The following is a 27229-nucleotide window of genomic DNA, read 5'->3' on the forward strand; positions in this document are numbered from 1 at the left end:
TCCAACTCCAGAGAGTGCAACAGTAGGGAAAGCGTTGGATAGCGTAGGGGTAAAAATTACTATTCCAACTCCAGATAGTGCAACAGTAGGGAAAGTGTTGGATAATGTAGGGGTAAAAATTACTATTCCAACTCCAGAGAGTGCAACAATAGGAAAAGCGTTGGATAGCGTAGGGGTAAAAATTACTATTCCAACTCCAGAGAGTGCAACAATAGGAAAAGCGTTGGATAGCGTAGGGGTAAAAATTACTATATCAACTCCAGAGAGTGCAACAGTAGGGAAAGTGTTGGATAGCGTAGGGGTAAAAATTACTATTCCAACTCCAGATAGTGCAACAGTAGGGAAAGTGTTGGATAGCGTAGAAGTTAAATATAACATACTTGTAATTGTTGTAAAAAAAATAATTTATAATTTAATTTTTAAATAACTCTACATCATTTGCAAATACCCATTAATAATTATTAAAAACATAATGACAATTGAATAATTAATTATCAATAAATTAACAATAAATACAAATACATAATAATAAATAAATATTAGTTACAAAATAATAATTAAACACTAAAATATTTTTCAAAACAAAAAACATATTAATAATAAATTGATTAACAATTAAAATACAGAAAACAATAAATTTATTTTTAAATCAAAAAATATTTTCAATGAAACAATAATTAACAATTAATAAAAAATAATTTGCAATCAATAAAAATTAATCAACAATTAAAATTCTGAATTACCAATTAAAAAAAGTAATTACCAATGTAAAAAAATGATTGCCAATTAAAAAATGTAATTACCAATTACAAACGTTAATTACCAATTTAAAAATGAATTACCAATTAAAATAATTGCCAATTAAAATATAGTAAACAATAAATGTATTTTTAAATCAAAAAATATTTTTAATGAAACAATAATTTCCAATTAATAAAAAATAATTTCCAATTAATACAAAGTAATTAACAATTAAAAATCTGAATTACCAATTAAAAAAAGTAATTACCAAGTTTAAAAATGAATTGCCAATTAAAAAATGTAATTACCAATTACAAACATTAATTACCAATTAAAAAAATTAATTACCAATTAAAATAATTAATAACCAATTAATAATTAAAAATAAAATAATTATCAATACCAATAAAAATTACTTAATTACAATTAAATTACTTCCCACCCAATTCCCCTATAAACCCACAACCCGCTACAGAACTTAAACTCAAAAATTAATTAAAATTAATTTACAATTACTAAAAATGTATAATTAATTTACTATAATTAAATTACTTCCCACCCAATTCCCCTATAAACCCACAACCCGCTCCAGTACTAAAACATAAAATTAACTTAAAAATAACATTATTAATATATTAAAATAGTACACATATAATTTAAAACAAATAAAATACTTAACAAAAACATATAACACATACATATAAAATACATAATAAAATACATAACAATAAACAAATATCGATATTAGTAACATCGAAATTAGTAACATCGATATATTTGATATCAATATTACTAACTTCGGTATTACATCGATATAAAAAAATCGATATTACTTACCTTAGTGTCGATATTCTGTCCACCGATATTCTTGACCTCGATATTCTTCACCTTCGATATTTCCAACTCGATATTACTGTACATCGATATTTAGGAATCGATATTTAGACTGTGCACCGTTTCACATGTGCCACAACCATTTAGCAGGAGAGTGGTAAGGGCGTGGTATGTAGCATAGCTGGTGTTGAATTTTTTAGCAAACTATATCAAATCTATCACTAAAGCCGAGTGTGGTCGAGCACAGTCTTTTACAGACAGCACATTGTCTGTTGAAATGACTACTACATATGTACACACCTACCATTTATGGAAAAACATACAGTTTATTGACAAACATATAAGCAATGTGTCGAAATTGAGATTCAGTGATAGTCATTTGCGCATCACCAAGTAACGTTTCTTGATTTGTTTTAATCCTATTAAAATCTGTGTATCCATCACACTTGAGAATTAGAAAACAATAACTTCATTTAGAACTCCAGCATGCTTATTTTGGGGTGCTGTGTTGTGACCCTAAAGAACAAGGAGTGCAGAACGTGTACAGTAATAGTAGGAAAGTAGGTAAGGAAAAAAGGAATGTGACAGAGAAACCAGGTGGCCGAGGGCAGTCGAAAGGAGAGTAAAAAAAGGATTGCAATGGCGGGGAGAGCTGCCCTCTGAAAGAGATTGGGAGTAAGTGGAGGTAAGAGGAAAGGGTGAGAATCTGGGAGTGGAACATTGGGCCGGGTGTCTCTACTATAAAGTTAGTGAAAAAGCACTGGGAACATAGTGCAGTGGTTGTCAAAGGAAGTTAGAGTAAAAGGAATAGAAAGATATATGTGATTCTTTAAATTGTAGAATACAACTTTGAGTTCAAATGGATTCAATGAATGGAATGACATTTATCTAGGAACTTTCGAGGAAAGAGGTTCAGTGAAATGGATTCTCAAAATTGATGTTTTTTTCTCAGAGAACACGAAAAACATGTTTTATGCCAGTAGATCCAGAGTTTACCATTGTTATCGCCCAAATGCCCTTTGTCTTTTGAAGGGGTGCTAAATTGCATTTAAAACTCTAAACCGATCCTTGGTGACACATGTTTAAAACAGAGATGTGGTTTTGCTTTTGCTCAGAGGATCGAGTCTATCCCATGAATAGAGGAGGCACACTAAGAAGAATAATGTTGACTTCTCATGGATCAAATAATTTAGGAACATAGAAGATTGCACCTATATTTACTGCCAGATTATGGTAAGGAAATACAGGCTAGAATTGCCATTGTAAGACGGTTGCACGAAAATGTAAAGTAGCCTACCTTTTTCCTAATTCATTTCAGGTTATTTTATTTAATAAATTGACATATACTTACTTCTATATGAAAATAAAGAAACGGCCAACTAGCTGGGTCCTAAAAATGCCAGCAGAAACAAAATAGTAATGAGCTCATAACTTCAGGGGAATTTTGTCTGATTGTGAAATATTTGTTTGTTGGGCGACTACTGTTGTTGATAGGTTTTTAAAAGTCCACAGTTGTAAAAGGTGGGAGGGTAAAAATAAGTATTTATTTGCGGGACAGGACATGATTGTCATCCTGACAAAGGAAAGCCAACTCTGTTACTAAAATCTTCTTTCAGCTTTTTGCCTTCATGTGCATAGTTTCGTGCACATAGAAACATTGTTTTACCACCAAATCAAAACCTGTCTTTCCTGCTTTTCTGGATTGTTGTGTTATTAGATACATTTTAGAGCACTTTGTGCCAGATTATAGAAACTAATCTCTGTTGCTCTATGTACAGCATGTGGCAGTTTCATTTATTCCAACATGTTGCTTTGGGGCAAATGTAATAGACTATTGCTCCAGAGGAGGAGGTGGTTGGGGGAGCATGCAATTATGAAAAGTGCAGTACATCACAGTAAGCGGCAGTTGTGAACAGAGCTAGCAGCACAACTACGCATGTGAATTGTTGTGGTAACAAAGCTTCCAGTGGATAGTGTGTTGTCCTTAACAGTATAGGAGCAGTCTGTTAACGTCCTATTAACACTCAATACCATCCTGCACTTCAAATTTCTGGTCTTATTGCTGCTCCACCAACACGTGGCTGTCTAGTCATTTATACCCAAGGCCACAGATAACCTGTTTCTTTGGATAAAGAAGTATTTAGCACTTGGTACATAATCCACCACCTGCTGTGTAATTTGTGGATTTGAAAACTAAATAATTGGTTTCAATTTAAGTGGATCAACAATTATTTCAAAATGTGCCACACAGACTGCTGTGCCATGACACATAGTTTGCCAAGGTTTATATGTTTCCTTTCAGCTGCTGATTGTTATTCAAGCAATTGCCAGTCTGGTTGAGTTCACAATACAATTAGTTCTCTGCCGATGTGTGGCAGCATTTACTTGAAAAATGCTCCAGTCAAAATGGTGGTGGCATCCTTGGCGAAAATGTAATGCGGGGTGACTCGCTATGTTATACTTCCTGCTCAGCATTTCTTTTTATGTTTTTCAGAAACAATCCATGAGAGTCTGAACTGCTCGTCCATTTTACAGCCCAACACCCAGATCACCGAACAACCACCCCACAACTCGCTGCTTATTGCAGAAGATTGTGGTTTCAACATCCAGCTCTCACCCTTTGTCCCTAAAACCTGTTATGCCCAGTCACCTCCAATTCTACTTCATCACCAGCTGGGCAGCCTTGGGTTTGTCTAATTGCCCCTAGGCCACTGATTGCGAATTGATGTCTTAGGCTTCTAGGTAATGTCTTGCTCCTCACTTTCTCATCACCGCAAAACAAAAGTCAGCGCATTGATCTGATCATTCCACTTTGATCAACATATGCTCCTCAGCTCTCTCTCTTTTGTCTGGACTGATGACTCCATCTGCCAGTTCACTGTCTTCTTTAAACCTAGCCCCCACATCAACTTTAGAAGCCCAAAATATATTTTCGCTGAAAACTAGCACTTTTCTCTGAAGATTTTTAACTCAAACTGCCTACATCCCAATAAGCAACTTCTTGCACTGCTAATACTTCACCAGCTATGAAAAGGTAGAGGCAGCCTTCCAAAGACAGATCCTACACTCACATTACTGCACATAAATACAAGTACTGTGACATGTAGTCTCGATAAAGAAGCTTAAATTCAATCCTCAGCCAAGCAATTCTTAGAACATCATCACTCAGGGCAAATGTTAACACTCTTTACCATATCGAAGACCTCATACAACTTGATTATCCAAGTAGCTATCATCAAACCCCACAAACACTTCCAAGTGATATAGTGCTTCTTGAAACAAGTCTGCCAATATCTCACCCACCCTACGAATAATCAAGCAAAATGTATGTATTTAATATACGGCCCCAAAAATACTGCACTTCCTAGTTCAGCTCCTACCTTTGCCCCAAAGGCCACCAACCTGCTCCAACTCCTGTCCCCATCCCACTCTCCAAAGAAAATCGCCCAATTGATTTTAAATTGGAGATCAATGAACTTCCTCTTGTTTGGAACATTTTGAGACCTGGGCAATCCCATTTCTCCTACATTATCAAAGCCTACACTGACATCCTGGAAGCCCTGTAGCTAATACTACATTCATTAACAGAGGCCTTATCTCCAAGTCTTACCCCTTCTCTTAATGAAACCTTCTTGAACATCGCTACCTTAGGCGGCTACCTCACAAAGATCTTACCTGTGCACTCAAGCTGCTGGAGAAGTCTAGGCATCTGTTCCAACATGGAGCAAGCATTTCATGTCTCATCCTAGATAATACTGAAGAGGACACCCGCTCATGCTTATACACACTGAAAATCTAATGGCCTTTTGCATTATCAACCACAGAACTCATCCATTTTCCATTCTCATGGCAGGTGCAACTTGGTTAATGCATCTGTTGCATGTGCCACAGTTTGGCCCAGATCCATGACTCAGTTTCCAGGATTTGTTATGCTCCACTTTATTTTCAATCCTGCTGCACCCAACCCACGGTGGGTGGCCAGCACCATGTGAAGTCACACAGCACTTTGTTTTTTATTCTTTAATATTACTTTGCCAAAAGCTACTAAACTGATGTACACCAAACTGATGATGAATGCTTTCTGATTGATGTATTACTTTAAAGTTAAGTTTGATATAAATCAGTTCAGCGGTTTTTGTTGTAGGTGCGAGCAGCATTTCCTGTGGGAATACATTTAGGGCTTTTGTGTCAAATACAGTCTGTAGTGGTGTCCTTGTTCATGACAGCGGGAAGACTGCAAGGTTGGTTTAGCCTTAAGGTCTGCCTAGAGATAATTTTACAGGAGTGGAGCAGCTCCTGAGTTTTGGCGCTGTGCTTGAGGGGTTTGTCAGCTAGGGTTTCCAGAAGAATTTTGTTCTTTCTTCTGAGACCTTTCATACCACTGAATTGTTTGAGACAATTTGAGAGGTAATGTAGAAAGTTGGTGTGTACCACTTTGTAGGCTACGCATCTCAGTTTAAATGTTATTCTTGCCTGAGTTGGGAGTCAATGTAACTCAATAAAGGTTGGATTGATGTGATTTTCTTCAAAGATGGATATCATTTGTTTATGGTTGATTATGACATACTTTTGTGGGATTGAGCAACACGCGGAGGCAAGAGTCGCTGCCATCCAGCATCCGTTTCATATCATCCAGAACATTTTATGATGCAGTTTAGACACCATAAACCATCTGAAGCCAGATTGAGGAGCATTGAGTAGGCTGCCAGCATGTATGTCGCCTGGTATCTCTAAGGAGATACATTTTTCTTATATCCGTGCCTAGTTGAGGATTGTTTGAGATAAGGCTGTAGTTTGATGGTTTCTTTAGGTCCACGTTAATTTTTTTTTTTTTAGAAGAATGGTGATTTGGCTATGTTTTAGGAAATATGGAAATGTTCCTTGGCTAAGGAATCTATTAACAATCATACTCCAGGCCTCAGCAAAGTATGTAAATTTGCCTTGATAATCACTGGTATGAAGCCATTGTAATATGAAGTGGATTTTAGATTTGTAGTGCTAATAGTGAAGTCATCTTGGTTGACTAGTTGGAAAAGATTCCAAATATTTGTCGTCTTTGGGATTGTGTATTTAATTTTAGGATAACTACTGAAAGGAGTGGAGACACAAATGGAAAGGGTTTCATTGTTCAAGTAATTTCAAGATTATTAAAGTTGATTTAAACCTTTGCGGAGGTTAATTTTATAAAAATTAATATTAAAATACAACATTAAATATTTTGATACAATGTATATACAGTCAATACAAATATATTACAAGCATTTGCAATGCAATAGGTCTCGCATTATAAAAGTTTGAGCTGTTGACATTGCTAATAATAATGCAACACTGGCAGCTCAAAGATTCAGTAATGTGAGACCTATTGCATTGCAATTGTTTTTTTTTATATAGCACGAACTACACACACAGCCACACACAAAACCACACCAAGCATTGGCATAGCCAATAGTTCTCACTTTTGGGACCTTCTAAGTATTTATTTATGCAGCATAATATCCTTTGTGCAACCACATCAACTGTTGCGTTGCTAAACAAGTTTAAGGTCCCAAAGGCGAAACCTATTGGCTATGCCAAAGCTTAGTTTGGTTGTGTGTGTGTGGGGGGGGGTGTGGATGTGTGTTGTGGTGTGCTTGGGAGTGGATGTGTGTGTGGTTGTGTGTGTGGTTGTGATTGTGTGTGTGGGTGGTTGTGATTGTGTGTGTGTGTGTGTGTGTGTGTGTGTGTGCACAGTGAGAGGTGTGACTTTGAGTGCGCGATAAAGTGTACTTGGTTGAGTGCAATCGAATGTCACAGGAAAAGCTTTGCTGTGTCTTTGTGTGCTTATAGTGAGAAGGGTGCTTGCGTGTCAATGCTGTACTTGTCAGTGTTAGGTAATCGAAGAAAAAAACAAGGCATATTTACAACATTTAAAACACTTGCACACTTGAATGCTCGGAGAGCAGGCATGAAAACACAATTTCATTGCTCAGCCTCTTTTCTGCTCCACCAAAGCGAAATTACAAATCCAGAATCTATCTGAAAACGAAATTATTGTGTCCTCTAACGAGAGGGCATATTTAGTAACAATGTCACAGTAGCAGTCATAATAGGAGCGGTGAAGAGCACAGAACACGGACAAAACGTTTAAAGTTGTGTATCTAGCTTTTTTTCTTTAATGCAAAAGAGATCCTCACATTAAAAATTTAATTCTAATTAGTGAAAGTCCAGACGTCTAAATGAGAGATATCTCACTGAGCAGTGGAAACCTTCCATTTGACTTTTTTTTTTTTTAAGAGTTCAATGTAGTTATTGTGTCAACGAAAATAGCTCCAAAAAACGTGCAGCGTGTTTTGCCAATTCCCGTTTATAAGAGGGTCCTGCACAAACCTGGATGGATTTATTGCTACATGAGGGCTCCTAGTCCTGGACATGCAACTGTAAATAACAAATGCAAAGGCTGATGCTTCAAAACTGGAAGAAACAAACTGTAAATGATATCGAAGTCTACCACAATGTGGCATTATGGATTCTAATACAGTGACTACACAGCGCGGCCTGTTATTCACCCTTGCCCTTTCATCTAGTTAAGCTTCGGAAAGGCCTCCATGCATCTACAGTTAACCTGTTGCTCACCCTGGCAGCAGGTCAAAAATCAATGCTGCCAGGCTTTGAATACGGTTTACCTTTCAGTAAAAACATTTTTGGGTTTTATGTTTGGATGTTAGTTAACATTTTCTGCATCATCTGGACACACTTCGTGTGCGGGTGCTCTTTTGGTCTCAGGTGACCGAAGGCATGGATATGCCCCCTCCCACACAGAGCACCAGTACAAATAGGCTACAACCCCCCCCTTGCGTAAACTTAATATATATATATATATATATATATATAAATATATATATATATATATATATATATATATATAGCGAGAGAGCGAGATATTCACTGAAAAACATAATGGTAACAGTGACATTACAGTTAGATATTGAAATGAGGTAAAAACTAACAATAAAAATATCAAAGACCTCAGAAATTCACCCGTCATGGTTCATTGAGCCAAGTATAACTTGCCCCCTCCATGCCATGCTTCTGACCTCACATTACATCACTCAACATGTTAAATGACGTCACTGATGGCATTTTAGAGGACATCACGGAGCACAGAATAGTGTTTTATTGAAAGCTTCCTCGCAGTACTTGCCGAAAAATAAGAAAGGCAGGATAGCCTTGTCAAGTTTTAAAAAGACACAAGACGTTTTACATGAATAGCATGTAGCCCGTTGGAATGGGTCCCCGTTGACCCCGCTATGGTAAAGTTAGCGAGAAATGCAACACAGGCTGCTCGCTGGTTAAACATGGTATTCAGGTGGATCTGACTTTTCTTAGTTTTAACAGATAAAGTGTGGTCCATTTTAGTACCAAGGCTTAACGTGAGTACTAACTTAGGCATCCAGTCAGTTCGCATTCAAAACAGTGGTAACTGCAGAAATGTGGGGGGACAAAAGATTTTGGCTGCTGCACATTAACGAGGCTGCTAGACCGACATACAGGAAAGTATCAATTAATGCATCTGTTAACCTTCGTTGTTCAAGCACGGTTTAAAAGCACTTCTCGGAAGGGAAGCGTTGTAATGCTCGAGGGCTCACCATCCCCCCCGACTGCGGAGCTACACTATCTTATCTCGAAAAGACGTTCGGAATTCCGAGAGCTTGGCAGGCCGCTTTGGGCCATGAAGGCGCGCTCACATCTTGCCTATGTACAGACATCCATACATGGGAAGGGAAGGCAGCGAGTGGAGGCGGGGGCCGCACTCCCGCGCAGCTCGCCCAACACAGACTAGGCTCCTTTAGTGCAAACGGGGACAGCACTTTCAAGTTCGCCCGCACAGGTGACCGGCCTGACCTCCGACACTAGTGAAACCCAGTGCCAATCCATCCGGCCGCCGCACAGTGGGATAAGGTTTCTCAAGCTTCAGTAAGGCGCAGAGTACGGATATATCAGAGCCACATCCCTCTCGCAGAGGAGGTGCACACATACATAAGCTCTCCTAGAGCAGATACAACAGACAAATGTGGAGGCTTTCCCCTCTACAGAGCGGGTACAACAGAGCTGACTATGTAGCTAGCGCCCGGCAGTGCACGTTCCACATAAATGAAACTGCAACTATTTCAAGCCATTCACGTTACAAGCAGCCAGGGTGCCAAAGCGCGCCCACGAGGTACAATCTCCGGCAGGAGAAGCTCGTGTCAGTCTGCTGTCCACATTCCCCCAAAAGTGATAACATAAGTTGTCTCGCTCTAGACAGCAAAGCGAAGGCTCGACCTAAAAAACATAACATACATGTTCATTCAATGGGCTCAATGTAAAATAAATTTTAAAATATATTCTTGTTATATTGCACTTTTAATATAAAGGATATTAAAAAAAAGCTCTGAGATTCTGCAAGTGCTGGACAATTGCATAGTACATGATTCAAATCTTGCTTTCCTTCCTGTTACACCTGACACTTTTTGCAGGGTTATCCATTAACGTTTTACCTTCTTCCTCCTATTTTTCTGACCTCTTGTTGTTGGCTTTAGGACTCTGGTCACTTTACCACTGCTAACCAGTTATAAAGTGCATGTGCTCTCTGTCTAAATTGTATTGGTGATTGGTTTATCCAGGATTGACATATTTGATTTACTAGTAAATCCCTAGTAAAGTGCGCCAGGTGTACCCAGGGCCTGTAAATCAAATGTTACTAGTGGGCCTGCAGCACTGTTTGTGCCACCCACATAACTAGCCTGCAAACATGTCTCAGGCCTGCCACAGCAGTGTCTGTTTTAAACTGCCAATTCGACCTGCCAAGTTCACCCACTTGCAAGGTCCAAACCTTCCCTTTTACTACATGTAAGTCACCCCTACGGTAAGCCCAAGACAGGCCCATGGGTAGGGTTCAGTGTATTTAAAAGGTAAGGCTATGCACTGGTGTGCTTTACATGTTCTAATAGTGAAACACTGCTTTTTTTCTTTTTCACTATCGAAAGACCTTTCTCTCCGAAGGATAACATGCGGAGGTGTGTGTGTGTGTGTATCAAAGATAGGGATAGACACACTTGGGCCCATCTAAACTCCTTTGAAAGGATTTTTACAGTTCCAAATGTGTGCAAGGATCAACATCTAATGTACCACTTAATCTTTTGATAGAATTTCTCAAAAATAATTTCCTTTCTTCTGGTGACCATATTTGAAGCAGTTGTAATTCAATCATTCAAACAATAGGGGGTTTGTAAAGCACAGCTACTCAACCGTGAGGGCCTCAAGGCGCTGGGGGGTTTAGGGCGGCACCGTTGAGTGCTGGGGTCATCCGCCTTGAGGTCCTTCCTGAACTAGGGCGGTGTAGGGCTTTTCCGGACGTTGAGGTTGTTCAAGGTCTTGGCTGCGAGTTAGGAGAAGGACTTTTCTCCCGTTCTGGTCTTGTAGATGTGTGGGATGGTGGCCAGAGAGAGGTCGGCTGATCGCAGGTTTCTCTTGGGTGCATGGAAGGAGAGGTGGCTGTTTAGGTATGCTGGTCCAAAGTTGTGAAGGGCCTTTTATGCATGAGTGAGGAGCTTGAAGGTCATTCTTCTTTCTATAGGGAGCCAGTGGAGATCGCGGAGGTGTTGTGATGGGGGAACGTCTAAGATCAGTCTGGCTGTGGCGTTCTGATCGGTCTGGAGCTTGTGAAGGCATTTCTTGTTGATTCCGGCATAGATAGCAGGCGTGCATGGCCGTTTTTCTGGATTCTGATGGGATCTACCTGAGCCTTTCTCTGAGTATGCGGTGGGTGTCGAAACAGGCCGAGGATACAACGTTGATCTGGCTGTTCATTGTGACCAATAAGTCTAGTATGATGCTGAGGTTTTGTGTGTGGTGGGTGGTTTCTGAGGGCAGGGTGCCACCAGGTGTCATCCCATGCGTGGGGGGGAGCCAAGGATGAGGACTTATGTTTTCTCGGAGTTGAGTTTTCGGCAGCTCTTCTTCATCCAGATGGCGACAGCTTTAATCACTTCTTGAAAGTTGTGCCTGGGGATGCTGGGCTCTTTGGTGAGGGAGAGGATGTGAGGGGGGTCTTGTAGATGTTGAAGAGGGCCAGGCTGAGGAAGGATCCCTGGGGCACTCCACATCTGGTCTCTGTTGGTTCCGATAGGTAGGGTGGGAGTTAACTCTCTGAGATCTGCTTGTGAGAAATGAGCAAATCTAGTCAAGGGCCTTTCCGCAGATGCCGGCATCGTGGAGTCTGGTGGCTAGTGTACGGTGGGAGACGTTGTCGAAGGCAGCTGAGAGTCCATGAAGGATGAGGGCTGCAGTTTGGACCTGGTCGAGGAGGGAGCCGATGTTGTCGGTGGCAGCGAGTAGGGGGGTCTCTGTGCTGTGGTTGCTGCGGAATCCGGATTAGGAGATGTCCAGGATGTTGTTGGCTTCAATGAAGTTTGCTAGCTGGGTCTTGATGGCCTTTTTGATAACCTTGGCTGCGAATGGAAGCAGGGAGATGGGCCTGAAGTTCTTGAGGTCCGTCGGGTATGCGGGGGGTTTCTTCAGGAGGGGGTGACATTTGCGTGTTTCCAGTTGTCTGGGAATGTGGCGGTTTCGAGGGAGCAGTTGATCGCCCGGCGTAGTTCGGGTGCGATGGCCTGGCGGCTCTGTGGAAGATGTCGTGAGGCCAAGGGTCTGAGGGTGCTCCAGAGAAGATGCTCTTAATGGTCTTTATGGTTCCTTCTGTCGTTAGAGGGGTCCAAGTGCGCACGGCATGTTGTGTGATGTCGCTGGGGGTGGGGGGTGGAGCGTTGTAGAGCTCTTGGTTGGCGAAGTTGTCGTAGAGCATCTGAATCTTGAGGTGAAAAAAGGTGCTGAGTCTGTTGTAGAGGTCTTGAGAGGGTGGTATGTCTGTTGTTTCGCTGCCAGGTTTAGCAAATTCTTTGCTGATGGAGAAGAGTTCTGTGGAGGTGTGGGCGTTGATGAGGATTCTGTCTTGGAGGAAGTTCTTCTTTGTGGATTTGATGAGTTGGTGGTGTGCTGTGGTGGCTGTTCTGTAGGCGGTGCGTTTTTTAGGGGTTTTGCTGTTCCTCCATGTCTTTTCGAGTCGTCGGCAGGAATGCTTGGATTCTTGGAGTGCAGGGGTGAAACCTACTTGCTTTCTTGCTGTGTCGTCCTGTAGCTTTCTTGAGTGGGGTGAGTGTGTCGGTGCAGCTTGTGATCCAGCAGTGGAGGTTGCGTGTTGCTGTTGTAGCATCTGCTGTCGTCAGAGGTGGGGTGCTGGTGAGGGCGGAGGTGAGCTGTTCTTCAGTGACTTTGTTTCAGCTTCTGCGGGAGAGGCGGTGAGCATGCTTGTGTACGGTGGGTTTTCTGAAGGAGAAGTGGATGCAGTGGTGCTCAGTCCAAAGGAATTCCGTGTTGTGGCTGTGGGAAACGCTGTTTATTTCTCCAAAGACGGGCGAGTGTGTGTCCCGCTGTGTGCATGGGGACGGTGATGAGTTGCTTCAGTCCTATGTTGCTGAGGTTCTCTTCGAGGGCGGTGGTGTTGTGGTTGTTCATGTGGAAGTTTAGGTATTCGAGTAGCATATAGTCTGTGGAGGCGGGGGTGTGGGAGGCGGTGGTGTCAGTGAAAGGAGCTTGGGGGCTGGGCGGCCTGTAGTTGAGGGTTCTACAGACAGTCGGTTTAGGGTTTGTCTGGATCTGGAAGTGGAGATGCTCCATGAGGATCGTGGTGTCGTCCAGGCCGGTGGTTGTCATGCGGAGGAAGCTTTTGTGGATGATGTCGATGCCTCCTCCTGGGCGGATGAGTAATTTATATTCCAAACTATCAAATGCATAGTGCAATTTTTCTAAACAGGTGCCCTTCCTCTTATGCGCTGTGAAGGTCTCATAATTTAACAATTCTTTCAGGGAGCACCTTGGAGTGCGTAATAAACAGTATGCCTTACTAATTATATTTGCAATTGTTTTGGCATATGTACTTAACCCAAATTGCAGGTGCAATTCCTGTACTGGAAAAGCAGGGCTTACTGGGCAGAATTTTTAAAGAATCTTCCCTTAATAAACATTCGAGTAAGACAATTTTTGTAAGAGAGTGTAATATGTAAATGTAAATGTATTTGAGCTTGTAAAGCGCACTGCTACCCGTCTGTAGGTTTCCTGGCGCTGTATAACTCTGGGGAACCCGTCCTGGCTTTCCCTGTGGGATGGTCCCTGCTGGGAGTCCCCAAGGTGGAGCCAGGCATCCCCGGAATTGATGGGGCCGTTGTGGAGATTAGGCAAGCTAATACCCAGAGTTGCCGAGGGAACCCCTGATTAGAGTAAGCACCGAAGCGAGAATTATCGAGTCCGCTGACCCAAGTCCACGACCCTGCTGCGTCGGGAATTGAACCCTGGTCCCGGGCCGACTTCTGCTCACGGGTCTGCCGCCTCTAACCAGTGAGCCACACTACTCCACTACTCCAATATAGACCTTAGCTTAAAGTAGGTGGAATTTTCCCTTATTAGATTTCCAGTAAATACGTGCAGTGTCTTTTCCACAGAAGGATTTATAACTTTTATTAAGTACACCAGCATTGACTAGTGCCGCACTTCCTAATTGTTTGAAGTGCTGCTTGTCATCGAGATCTTGGGAGAATGTTCTTCCTAGATAGGTGTGTGTCGTAACCAATTTTAGTTTGTCATCAACCAAGAACCAACTAATGGTTTACATTCTTTCTTGCCCATCAATGTAATCACCTTTGTTTTATGTGAGAGTAACAACCTAGGCCATTAACATTGAGCTTGTAAGTAATGATAAATGAGAGGTACAGAATCAAATGACATGAAAAATAATTGCTTTTTAATTAGTTCCGTAGATGTAAAAAAACAAATTAAAACATTAAAATTGGTTATACATAATTAAAATATCAACCTATTCGTAACATAAGGTACAATAAACAATTCAGATCACAAATGTATACATTTATATCAAAAAAGGGGAGAGGAATAATATGAAAGGAAATGGGTGGCATAATATTGTTATCTCGACGCGCGTTTCGGCGACCAGCGCCTTCCTCAAGAGTTGCCACGTTTTATCTGTAAATATAACAAAAAATTGATTCAAAACCTTATTACAAACATTATATAATTCCTAAAGGAAGAAACCTAAATTAAAGATTTAATTTGTAATAAGGTTTTGAATCAATTTTTTGTTATATTTACAGATAAAACGTGGCAACTCTTGAGGAAGGCGCTGGTCGCCGAAACGCGCATTGAGATAACAATATTATGCCACCCATTTCCTTTCATATTATTTCTCTCCCCTTTTTTGATATAAATGTATACATTTGTGATCTGAATTGTTTATTGTACCTTATGTTACGAATAGGTTGATATTTTAATTATGTATAACCAATTTTAATGTTTTAATTTGTTTTTTTACATCTACGGAACTAATTAAAAAGCAATTATTTTTCATGTCATTTGATTCTGTACCTCTCATTTATCATTACTTACAAGCTCAATGTTAATGGCCTAGGTTGTTACTCTCACATGTTATATCCCTGACCTAGGAATTATCTGAAATCGGTCAATCAGGGGGTCCTTGTTGTTCTCATTTATCACCTTTGTTTTAGACACATTAATCTAAAGAAAATGTTTTTCGGCGTAAGTATGAAGTAAGTATGTGGGTGGTGGATTCATTTTTTACCTAAATCCGACTGGCTTGCGGCTCAATCTTAAGGGGCTTCATACTTACGCCGAAAAACATTTTCTTTAGATTAATGTGTCTAAAACAAAGGTGATAAATGAGAACAACAAGGACCCCCTGATTGACCGATTTCAGATAATTCCTAGGTCAGGGATATAACATGTGAGAGTAACAACCTAGGCCATTAACATTGAGCTTGTAAGTAATGATAAATGAGAGGTACAGAATCAAATGACATGAAAAATAATTGCTTTTTAATTAGTTCCGTAGATGTAAAAAAACAAATTAAAATTGGTTATACATAATTAAAATATCAACCTATTCGTAACATAAGGTACAATAAACAATTCAGATCACAAATGTATACATTTATATCAAAAAAGGGGAGAGAAATAATATGAAAGGAAATGGGTGGCATAATATTGTTATCTCGACGCGCGTTTCGGCGACCAGCGCCTTCCTCAAGAGTTGCCACGTTTTATCTGTAAATATAACAAAAAATTGATTCAAAACCTTATTACAAACATTATATAATTCCTAAAGGAAGAAACCTAAATTAAAGATTTAATTTGTAATAAGGTTTTGAATCAATTTTTTGTTATATTTACAGATAAAACGTGGCAACTCTTGAGGAAGGCGCTGGTCGCCGAAACGCGCATTGAGATAACAATATTATGCCACCCATTTCCTTTCATATTATTTCTCTCCCCTTTTTTGATATAAATGTATACATTTGTGATCTGAATTGTTTATTGTACCTTATGTTACGAATAGGTTGATATTTTAATTATGTATAACCAATTTTAATGTTTTAATTTGTTTTTTTACATCTACGGAACTAATTAAAAAGCAATTATTTTTCATGTCATTTGATTCTGTACCTCTCATTTATCATTACTTACAAGCTCAATGTTAATGGCCTAGGTTGTTACTCTCACATGTTATATCCCTGACCTAGGAATTATCTGAAATCGGTCAATCAGGGGGTCCTTGTTGTTCTCATTTATCACCTTTGTTTTAGACACATTAATCTAAAGAAAATGTTTTTCGGCGTAAGTATGAAGCCCCTTAAGATTGAGCCGCAAGCCAGTCGGATTTAGGTAAAAAATGAATCCACCACCCACATATATCAGTACGTGGAGTGTATTTGAGCCTAATCCTGTATGTTAGTTGTTAACTTAAGAGAACGGGAATGATAGATTGTGAAAGAGCAACAGGAACAAGTCTGCAGCCAATAAGCAACCTTGTTTTAAATAATTCTTAGTTTGTATCTTTAATGTGAGACCTTTATTCCCACCCATGGGTACGCTACACCACACTGCTGTATGTAATGCCATTATCAATTTCAGGAGGTATGGGGCATGCCTAGCTTAGAAGGTTTAACTCACAGAATTGGCCTATCAACTTGATTGAATGCTGTAGAAGTTTATGAAAGTAGCATAAAATATCTGAGGGTTAGGAGTTACGTATTTATCAATCATTGTTTGTACAATAGCAATATAATAATAATAATGATAACGTTACTTAGTATAGCGCAAACAGATACCTCAAACATAGGCGTCCGGGTGCTTAGCGGCAGGCAGGAGTAGATAAGGGCATTAGCTGACCTAGCCAAATAGCCACGTCTTCTGCTGCTTTCAGGACTCGGATTAGCACCCAGCATGCGGAGATGCAGAGGTAAAGCATTCAATAGCATAGCTGTCCTTACCGAGAAGGCCCTGCCTCCCTTTCTGGCCTTGACAAACCAGCGAACGCACAGTAGGAGCTTAGAGTTGGATCTCAGTGTGCGGGTCGATTGGTATGGGAGCAGTCTCTTTCTGAGGTAACTTGGTCCTATGTTGTGAATTGCCTGAAAAGCTAGGGTCAAGGTTTTAAATTTGATGCGTTTTGCAACCGGGAACCAATGGAGGCGTCTGATGTGAGGAGAAATGTTCTGGCGGAAGGGTACTCTATGAGTAAGCCTCGTAGCCGCGTTCTGGATCATCTGAAGTCTGTGAATCTGATAACTGGGCAGTTCTAGGAATAGACCATTAGCATAGTCCAGATGGGATGTTACTGCCGCATTATCCATTACTGATCATTTTGTTCTAAAACCGAATATTTTGCGGGAATAGTCTCTTTCTTTCATGCCTAGTCTTGAGGATGTTCTAATATACTTCTAGTGAAGATCTTTCCTGTTGTATCAAAAAGAGCAATTTGCATGTAGTTACTGGTGTTGTGCAAATTCCTTTTTTGTACATTGGTATCACAGTGCTTCCTGTCCTAGACCTGGGTTTTCGAACTGTTTATAACAATATGAGAATAAAGGAACCAGAAATGTGCCTCATCCCTCTGGATCTCCTTTCACAACTGGCATGGGAATTTGATCTGGATCCATGGCTCCTGAATGTCTTGCTCTATTTATATAATTTGCTATTTATGTACACGCGTCGGGTAAAATCTTCTAATGTTGTTTATGGAGTGAAGAGAAAGCAAAAGTAGTTTCTTCTACACAGTCGTTTATATTTTCCCCGTATAGCTGAGTAATGTAGTCTGCCCATACCTGTGCTAGAATTGAAATAATAGCAGATTTCTTTTTTAACTCAAAATTTAGTGCGACAATTCTTTAAAATTGCATTGAGTTATTGTTCAGAATAGCTTGCTGGAGTTAGTGCCAATTTTGATAATGCCCCTTTCTTTTTTGAGCAATGCGAATCCTTTTCTTCCTCAAACCCTAGATTACATATTCTAGGTTAAGGAGTATTGTACAAACTGTTTACGAGTGACCTTGTTTATCTCAGCTGATAGGTTTTCATCCATTGGATCTTTTATAACTTTTTCTATACTTTTTGATGGTTTATTTTTTTTTCTCCATCTCCTTTATTACCTTCAATTTGCAATTCTCATATCCAGATATTAGATCATCCTCAGTAATCTTATACAAGTCCAGAGATGCTACTGTCACCTTGTTCAAAAGAATCGTGTTAGTGGTGCTCCAGTGTAGTTGTCCATGTATCAAGTCAACATCGATCTGGCAACTGCTGACCTCCAGGGACCTGTCAGAGATATGTTGTACATGAAGCTAGGGTGTAACTTGAAGAATTGAATTAGCACTGTATGAAAGGTTAGCATGTTTGCCTCTGAGATTTGACAAACCATTTCATAACTTCAAACCATATAGTCTGTTATTGAAGAACTTGTGGGTTTAGAAAGCATATCCAGCTCAACTCTTCTATTAATTATGACTCCACCTTGGATATTTAGAGACTGGAGTAACATAATATTGTGCTACGCTTATCTGCTTCATGATTTTTTAGAAACAATGATTCAGAAATATTCGATGCTTCTTATAGCACTTTATTCCTGTAGGTGCTCAGTACGGTATTAGAAATTCTTGCATTAAAATCACCAACTATAATTAATTGTTAGTTTCACTTCCAATTGTTTTTTTCCACTGAATTCAATTATATGGATTAATATGCAAGTATTTTGTTTTACTTGAGGTACATACACATTATACAGAAAGAAAAAGAATTCTGACTAGTATTCAACTTCTGTGTAGTTATTGTAGGGCACTGTATATTTTTATTGGTGGAAGGGATTATCTCATAATTCCACTAATGATCTATTGATAGAAGTATAGCTATACTCACATTTGTGGGACCTGTAATAGAGTTCTGTGTGGGGCTATTGATTACATAATGTGTTTTTGTTGTAAATGTATTTGTCGACCAGGTCTCCTGTAAACAAATACTTGTGGCATTTACACTTACTAGAATTTCTTTTTTTTCTTGGCGTAGACCTACTAGATTCGAAGAAAGAAAATGGGATTTGTTGTTAAAAGAGCAGCTTGAGCAGTTTCCTTACCATTAGAACAAGAAATCACTTTATTTGGTGTTTTAAGGGTCGATTGATCACACATACCTACTTTCCTGACTGGAGTTAACTTGAATAACCACAGAGATGGTACAGAATCCAGATATTACTGAGGCAACTACTGGAAGTTTTCATTGAATAGGAGATGCATCAAATTCCATTTTTTTGGAAGGCGGTCGCATTCACTTAAAATTATTGTTGGCACTAAACTTGCCCAAAATACGACTCTTGCGACAGATGAGATCCTGATTATTTGGAAAATAGACTCACTTTAAATAAAATAATTTATGTGTTGAGTTTTACGTAGTGATTACTGTTTGTAGCCATAAATTGTCCGTCCAAATTGTAAAAATGTACAGTTGATAATTTCTTATATGCAGAAGGCAGGAAAAGAAAATAGTAACATGAATGAGCATCGTTTATTCTTTTTGCGCATTTCGGATCTACTCGTTGCAACAACATAACTTGCAGGGGTAGGAGTTAGGTCGGGCTGGCATTAACTATGCGTTACATTTTAATAGCTTAATCATGTATATAAAACATGTATGTTATGAAACTTATCAACAGGTGCATCTATTAGTAAGAGACAGGCTGTGTGTGCTATGCAGTCGGTCTGGTGGTAGGCAGGCATTATATTCATTCTATAGTTATGAATGCTATTATTAATATTATTTTTTTGTACTTCAAATAGGTTTTAGTTAAAAAATTTACAAAACATTGTAAGTATGCACTTCATATGGACACAATTTTGTCAGAAATTTACACTCAAAGCTCTAGAGAAAAGTAAAGGATAAAGAAGGTGCTCAGAGAAAGTTTTCGTGAGAGTGTAAAAGAGTAGATGCTAAGGCTTTAAGACTTTTTCTTCAATGAGATTGATTTATCTAAGAGCCTGTCCAACGTATAGGTATAGCATTTATTCCATCCAATTCTGGTACAGCTGATAGACAGCCATTGCCAATATGTGAACTGTAAATTTTATTCCAGGCTAAGCTTGTTTGCTTCCTCCGATCGGTCCATTGTTGGGTCTGTGTCATAGTATAGTAGACAATCCAAAACCCAAGTAAATGCATGTTTTACAGTGTGTCCTGTCAATATGCAACTGTGAAAACTCACTAGAGCACTGATCACCTAAATATTAATAGTGAAAATTCTTCCTGCCGAGAGGGAGAAATTGAGTTATGAATTTGAGGAATAATTGTGATATGATACATATGAAGGTCAGATTACTTTCAATACATGTATGTATTGGTATAAGCGTTTCTAATATCTGAAAAATGCCCCATGGCATGTGACCGTGATCACGTTTTTGATGAAATACACACCCCGGTAAACATTTGAAAACTGGTCTAAAGTCATTAAGCCAATTAAAGCCTAGGACATTCTAATAGCCAGTAAAATGCGGGACTGAAACAAGAACATGCGATTATTAAGTCCCTTGCATTGGTTGTTTTCAGATAAGTACAGTTCATATCGCCCTCCCCAAAGAAGTTGTGGAGATAGTTGAACACTTATGACGATGGAGTTGAATGTAATGTTGTTCATATTCTTTTTTATACCTCAGCCTTTTTCAACAGTATTTATAAAATTGAGTTTAAACTGAAAGCATTTCAGTGAGCACTTGAGAGGTCTAGAATTGCTCTGGCAGAGCTAGAGCTTCCTGACTAGAGATGTGATGTTAATTTCACAGAATATGCATATTAAGATGCAGTTTACCCGCTTAAACTGTCAGTTGCATTGGGTTTCTGTGCAAGTGCTGGAATATGTTCCAAGTTAGCTTTCAGTGCAAAGAAAACTCAATCTGACCTCTCCCACGAGCATTCTTCCATTATCATGGCATTTGTAAAACTAATACATGCTTTCATGTTATTATGCATTCCTATTAAGCCTCTGTACGGAATTTAACTGTTGTTGAGCCAGTGATGAGGGCATCAGTCTGGTTTAATATAGCAATGAATAATGGACTGTAAAACTTTAAACTCACAGAGCTTGCATGAAATGGAATGAAATTGGAATGAGATCTATGTAAGCGCATTAAGGATTTTTCTGAAATGGAGCTGTAAAATACTGTGCAGTTTGGGGGTTTAGAAATGTTATAAACCTGTTTAATGGTAATGAGTATGGATGCTTATGCGCAGCTAGATGCTAAAGTTGATGATACCATTAGGCTTAGATCAGAATCTCCTTTATTTAACAATTTCCTCAAAACTCGAAATTCAAAATTGAATAAGCATGACGTGGAATCTGAAATCTCATTGCAGGTCAAGAATTAGAGAGGTTTACAGAAAAGAAAAAATCCCAGAATATTGCACAATCATTGCAGATTATATTCAGTAAATGGAAAACTTCACGGTCACCTACAAGGAATTATTGCCATTGGTCAAATGTAACTTGCAATAGAAACACGATTGCTTATTTAAAGCTTGTTTTTAGAAGAAAATATGGTAAACAATTCTTGGCATTTACCAAAATGTAGCTATAATTGATGGAGCTACAATGGAATGTGGTTGTAGTGAGACAGAAATCTGGGTCAGAATTTCATAAATGGCCACTCTCGTGGTGGTTATGACACATCCTTTTTTCCAGTTTGAAGAGTTCTAGTCCTGTAATCATCTTGCAGAGCCGTACATGTAATATGCACAAATTGTGAAAAGCTAATACACCATTGGCAAGTGTATCAACCCCAATCAGATCAGGTGTAGAATCCTTTGTTGACTGCCTTAACCCGTTCCATGTGTCGGACGGCCCCCCGGCCGTCTGACGTCACAGTGGGCGTGTGCGAAGGACGGCCAGGGGCCGTCCGAACCCCGCCCACTCATTAATTCGCTTGCACCGCGGCGGAATTCGTGCCACGGTCAACGGGTTAATATAGCGTTATAGCCCGCTGCAGAGGGCTACACCTGTTGTTAAAGGCCTAATTGATAGGCTGAAGCCGCAGGCGAGGTCCTGTAATGAGGGAGAGGGCCTTTAATAATAGGTTTAGACTGAGGCAGAAGGGCTAAAAGACTATTAGAACATTCCACTTACTAAAGGTATAAGCCATTATAAGCACGGAGGTTACTCCATTGTCTTCAATCAAGCTCTCAACATTCCAAGGTTCTAAATGTTCTACTATTACTTCTGATGTTTGAGTGTTGCTACAAACTTCATTGAGAATCTGTTCCTCTATTATATTACATTTCATAATCAGTATGCACTATTGTAACTGCAGGCCTGGTCTGGCACTTCCCCTCTCCCCCTTTTCCTTCTCGTTCTTTTTTGTGCTCCACTGCCCTCCATTTGCATTCACATGCCTTATCTAGTTTTGTAATGTATGTGCTTTACATGTACATGTACATATGTTGTTGTTGTTTCGCTATGAGGTCATAATTTGTAGCATCACAGTAATCTGTTTAGAATCCATAGGCTGATACTTAAACCAAAGCATATGCTGAATCAATGTAAGTGGGTTTAAGCACCCCTTGCGTCTTATCCCAAAGATCTAGGTCTTGTTACTTTACTACTTATTCTTTGTATTATAGGATTGTCTTTAGGCTCTGCTGCATAATAATAATGTCACCTGTAAAGCGCATGGCTACTTCAACGGAAAGAAAAGAAGCACACCAAACTAGGAGGAACTTAGACAGATCTGAAAAGCCAAGTTTTCAGCTTTTTCCTGAAGATCGTTTCAGAGGGGAATAACCGAAGTGCCACGGGTAATGAGTTCCAGATTTTTGGTGTCAGCTCACTGAAAAAACAGTCACCATTTCTGGCTGTTTAACAATTTTGGAAGGGAAGCCTGTTTAGCAGCAGTAGAGCGGAGATTTCTGGTTGGAAGATGAGGAGTGGTCATAGACTGAAGGTCGGCAGGACCCTGAAATGAAAGAGACGTATAGCAATAACAAAGGGCCTTAAATGTAATTCTTTGTTTCACTGGCAGCCTTTGCAGTTTTTTCAATGCTGGTCTAATAATGATTCGTCTAGGAAGTCCAAGCAATGTCCTAGATGCTATAGAAGCCTGTTCAACTGCGATCGGGAAATGCCCAAGTAAAGGACATTACAGTAGTCTAATCTGGATATAACTAATGCCTCGACTACTGTTTATTGAGCAGAATCAGGGAAGAGATGGAGTATTTTCTTAAAAGATCTCAACAACCCGAAACACTTTACTGCAAGGGCACAAATCTGGGCATCAAAAGAAAGTTTTTTTTCCAACCAAATGCCCAGGTTCTTAACCTTGGGCTCAGGCGGTGGTAAAGGACCGAGACAATCGGGCCCCCAAGCATTAGACCAGATGTTAAGATGCTTGCCCAATACCAGGACCATTAAGGTCCATCCAGCTAGCGACCTCTGACAGAAACGCACAGAGAGAAGAGGTCATGTGTCCAATGTTCGGAGATATGGTGATGACTGATTATGTGTCATCAGCATATCAATGACCTCAGCCAGAGGGCTGACGTAAACTTTTAAAAGGGTTGGACTCAGAGAGGAGCCCTGTGGTACTCCTTGCTGCAGAGAACGAACCATCGATTGAAAAGGTTTTTGTGAAACCTGAAAATTGGGTCCCTGCAGGAATGAGGCCAACCAACGGAATGCTTTGCCCCCAATACCAATGTTCCAGAGCCGCTTGACCAGGATATTATGGGCTTAGAGTGTCAAACACAGCATTAAGGTCAAGCATGAGAATTGCTGCAGTGTTGCTCATATCCATAATCCAATTGCTGACTCAGAGGCAAGCAGCAAAGCTGACTCAGTGCTGTAGGAGGGGCGAAAACCAGATTGCGTCCTATGAAGGAGCTCATTGTCTTCCAGAAATCTGTAGTTTTTTCTGTCTGCGTGTTTTACAAATAACTTGTTGTTTGACACAGCACCTGTCTGTTTAATAAGTTGCAAGTCCCTGGTGGTCCTGAGCCCTAAAGTAAACTGAAGCATTGCTTTTCTATGCCTGAATATTCTTAAGTCCCAGCATGCAAAACCCTTTACTCAGGCCTTCTCATGAGCTTCCCGTCACTGTAAAACTCTCTTTCTCTGTTAGACCGTCTCTCACTCTGCTGCCATTCCTCAACTCCCTCAAGGCCAGTCTTCTAAGGCAAGCCTACCTGGAATTTTGCTGAGTCGGTGTTACCCATCTCGCCAACTACAATGTCTGCATAGCGTTAATTCTTTACCGCTGTATGTTTTTTTATTTTTTGACCACCTCCACTACAGCTGTCGTGATTTTTTTCACAGTTTTTATTTCTTTTTTTATTCCATTTATTTTACATTGTTCCTTTGTGCTTGGGTAGTTTGGGGGGGGGTTAATCGGTTGCTTTTAAAATAACTGAATTTTTTTGTTTCATTTAAACATGTGCCTTTGTTTGCTTTCCCTTGCTTTTATAGGGGGGCTTTTTCAATGTATGCATCAATGAAGAGGTGTTGAGACAAGGACTGGGAAAAGCTACACTCATTGAAGGACCTCGTCAAGACAACAAGGTTTACTGGAAGCTTCAGAAAAATTTACTCCAAGCAGAATTGAAAGCTCAGAAGAAAGGAAGAGGTCTTTGGAAAGAAAGAACATTGTTTGAAAAACTATCAATCCAGTTAAATAAAAACACAGTTCTGCAACAGATAAAACGGACGATAAATTGGATTCTCCTATATTTCAGAAAGTGAACAAAAAAAATATTCCTGCCATTATTGTGCTGGACTATGCAAAGGCAATCTACAAAGGATATGTGTTTTCTGAGAGCAGTGTATGTTCCCAAAACGGCAGATTTAGGAGGTCACCAAAAACAAATGGCACAGACATGCAATTGTGTTCACCTGTATAGAATAGTGAAAATGATTGCTCTCTTTTTCTGAACACTAAGAATCCAAGTTGATGTTGCATTTTATTTGAAGAAGACCAGCAGGAGGTACATGTGAGGCGACACCTGATCAGTTTTTGTTCAGAATGACTGCACTGGAAAGTACTGTAATGAGTATTAGAGTCTAGTCACTTCTGTACACTTGCTTGACACATTTTTATTTCATTATTTAAAAGACTTTTGAATTAATGAAAATGGCCACTTAAATGTCTTTCAGTGATGACAGATTTTACATTGCAACTCTCACTTGCTAGAAAAGTAGTGTTGATTTAAATCCCAGAGGTTGTACTCACTTGACAATACATGAGCTACACAGAAGTTCCTCAAACTGCTACATTTAAAGAGAGTTTGTTCATTTGTGGCACTCACAAGGTAGTGAGAGTGCTGATGATAAGTTCAGTATATGTATTTTAACCTGAGCTACAATTATAGGGAATTTATACAAGAGAGGGAAGAACACTTGTAATTTTAAATGTCTGTGGATGTAAAGTAAAGGTTAGTCTTTCCATGTATTCCCTTCCTTGGCCATACTCCATGAACACCAGTAATATGTAGTCATGGATGTGTAGCTGGAACCCCCATCTTGCTTTAAGGTAGCCCTTTCAATTTTCTTGCTACTGCTTTTGTGAGTGGTCAAAAAAGGCTGCAGGGGAGCGGAAAAGACAGTAATCTAATAGCCACCTCCTCTGGTTGCTTCTCTTTGCTCTCCTCTACATCTTTCATGGATGGTTCGGCTTACACATTTTACAGCCCATTTTCTCTAGATCGATGTCTCCAACAAGTAGCTTGTGAGCTACCAGTAGCTCTCCAGGTACCTGTGATTAGTTCTCCTGTGTGCAGCCCAGCCCACAACTATCGAAGCTTTTGCTTGGTTGAATTATTATATGTATAATAAAATTAAAATGCATGTATTGCAGACAAAAATGCGTGTATTTTCACTGAGGTCTGTAGAAAAATAGTTGAATTTTCACAATGTGCCTAAAGCTATTATTTGAGTTTAAGAGATTTATTACTCACATGTATACCTTGGTGCCAGGGAGATTGCAGCTATGGTTTGTATGTATCAACCTTTTAATATTTCAGTTCAAATTGTCAATGCCTTTTTTACATTACTGCTGGAAACCCTTCTTAATGCACCGATGTGATAACTGCTGACAGTCTTGGAAGGTTTGTTCACATTTACATTACTAGTATTAGAAGCTCAAGATGATTTTCATTGAACATAAGTAGCTATCGTTACAGGAAAGGTTGGATTCCCAGATGCACTCTGACAGGAACATTTCGCACTGTTTCTCCCAAAGTCCCACTTGGTTCTGCCTCAACCCGAATTGTACTGGTCCTTTTAGTTCTGCGCCCATTGTCTCTGTCTCCATGACCTGATGAAGACCCCCTTTTGAGTGTTTCTGTAGTGTCAGAACTTGTGTTGAGGACCATTAATAATTTTGGACCGCTTTTCTCATTAGTCATTTTGAAAAGCTGACTTATTTTATAATATAACTGTGTTTTTAATCTTTGATGTAACAGTTAAATATTGGGTACCAAAAATTGCCTTGAAACTGTCCATTGGTACAGTTTTCACCTTTTACGAGCAGTACACTGACACTTTTGTGTTTTCACCATAGAATCTGGTGTTGGTTTGATACATTAGTACTGAAATCTTGTACGCGTGGTTGTGGTGTACTTTACATGACCTGCTGGTATTACCCTTTTGTAAGTTTACATTCAGAGGCCTATATAATTATTGGAACCATTTTTAAATGCCTTCCGAAGGGAACATTGACCACCATCAGCAGATAGGTGACAGTTGACGAGCGAAGGCTGGCATAAGAGTGGAATAAGCCCGAAAAGTCATGCTCGAAATGTGTGTTTTCGCTTTTGCCCTTGTTTGTGTTGTTGACAAATTTCAGATGAACTAATTGCCTTTACAATGAACCGTTTTTAAATAAGCAACCTTTATGAAAACCTTTTAACAGCCTGTTGACAGTTTTGATGAAAATGTGGTCACTGAAAACGCCTTCCTGACAAACATTTTTGGGCCCTGGATCACTGAACTGAAGTACTTTGAGACAGATGGTGCTGCAGTTTGCGTGTCACAAGTTTTTTTTTAGAATGCTCGTAGAGGCTCTTAAATAGTAATTCTTCACTGAGGCCAGAGAGAGGACGGCAGTTAAGGAGCTTTTCATCAGTTAAATTCACACCCCTTGGTAAGTAACTAATGCAAAGTAATTTACACTTATTAAGCAGAGGATATGTTCCATTGTGATGCAGGCTATGGAGTTATTTGCTGTAATCACTTAAGCTTAACCCCTTCCTG

At 39.6% G+C, this 27229-nt stretch overlaps 1 protein-coding gene across 1 annotated transcript in view; it reads left to right on the forward strand.

Moving 5' to 3' along the window:
• The window catches only part of C11H3orf33 (chromosome 11 C3orf33 homolog), a 167560-nt gene extending 141708 nt beyond the window's left edge, over positions 1–25852 (forward strand). Inside the window, exon 5 of the mRNA XM_078667757.1 lies at positions 24449–25852. Coding sequence (XP_078523883.1) covers positions 24449–24721 — 273 coding nt within the window. The 3' untranslated portion in view covers positions 24722–25852. The remainder of the gene's footprint in view (positions 1–24448) is intronic.
• The last annotated feature ends 1377 nt before the right edge of the window (positions 25853–27229 follow it).

The sequence above is a fragment of the Lissotriton helveticus genome, chromosome 11 (assembly GCF_964261635.1).
Source record: "Lissotriton helveticus chromosome 11, aLisHel1.1, whole genome shotgun sequence".
In the NCBI taxonomy this organism is placed as follows: Eukaryota; Metazoa; Chordata; class Amphibia; order Caudata; family Salamandridae; genus Lissotriton; species Lissotriton helveticus.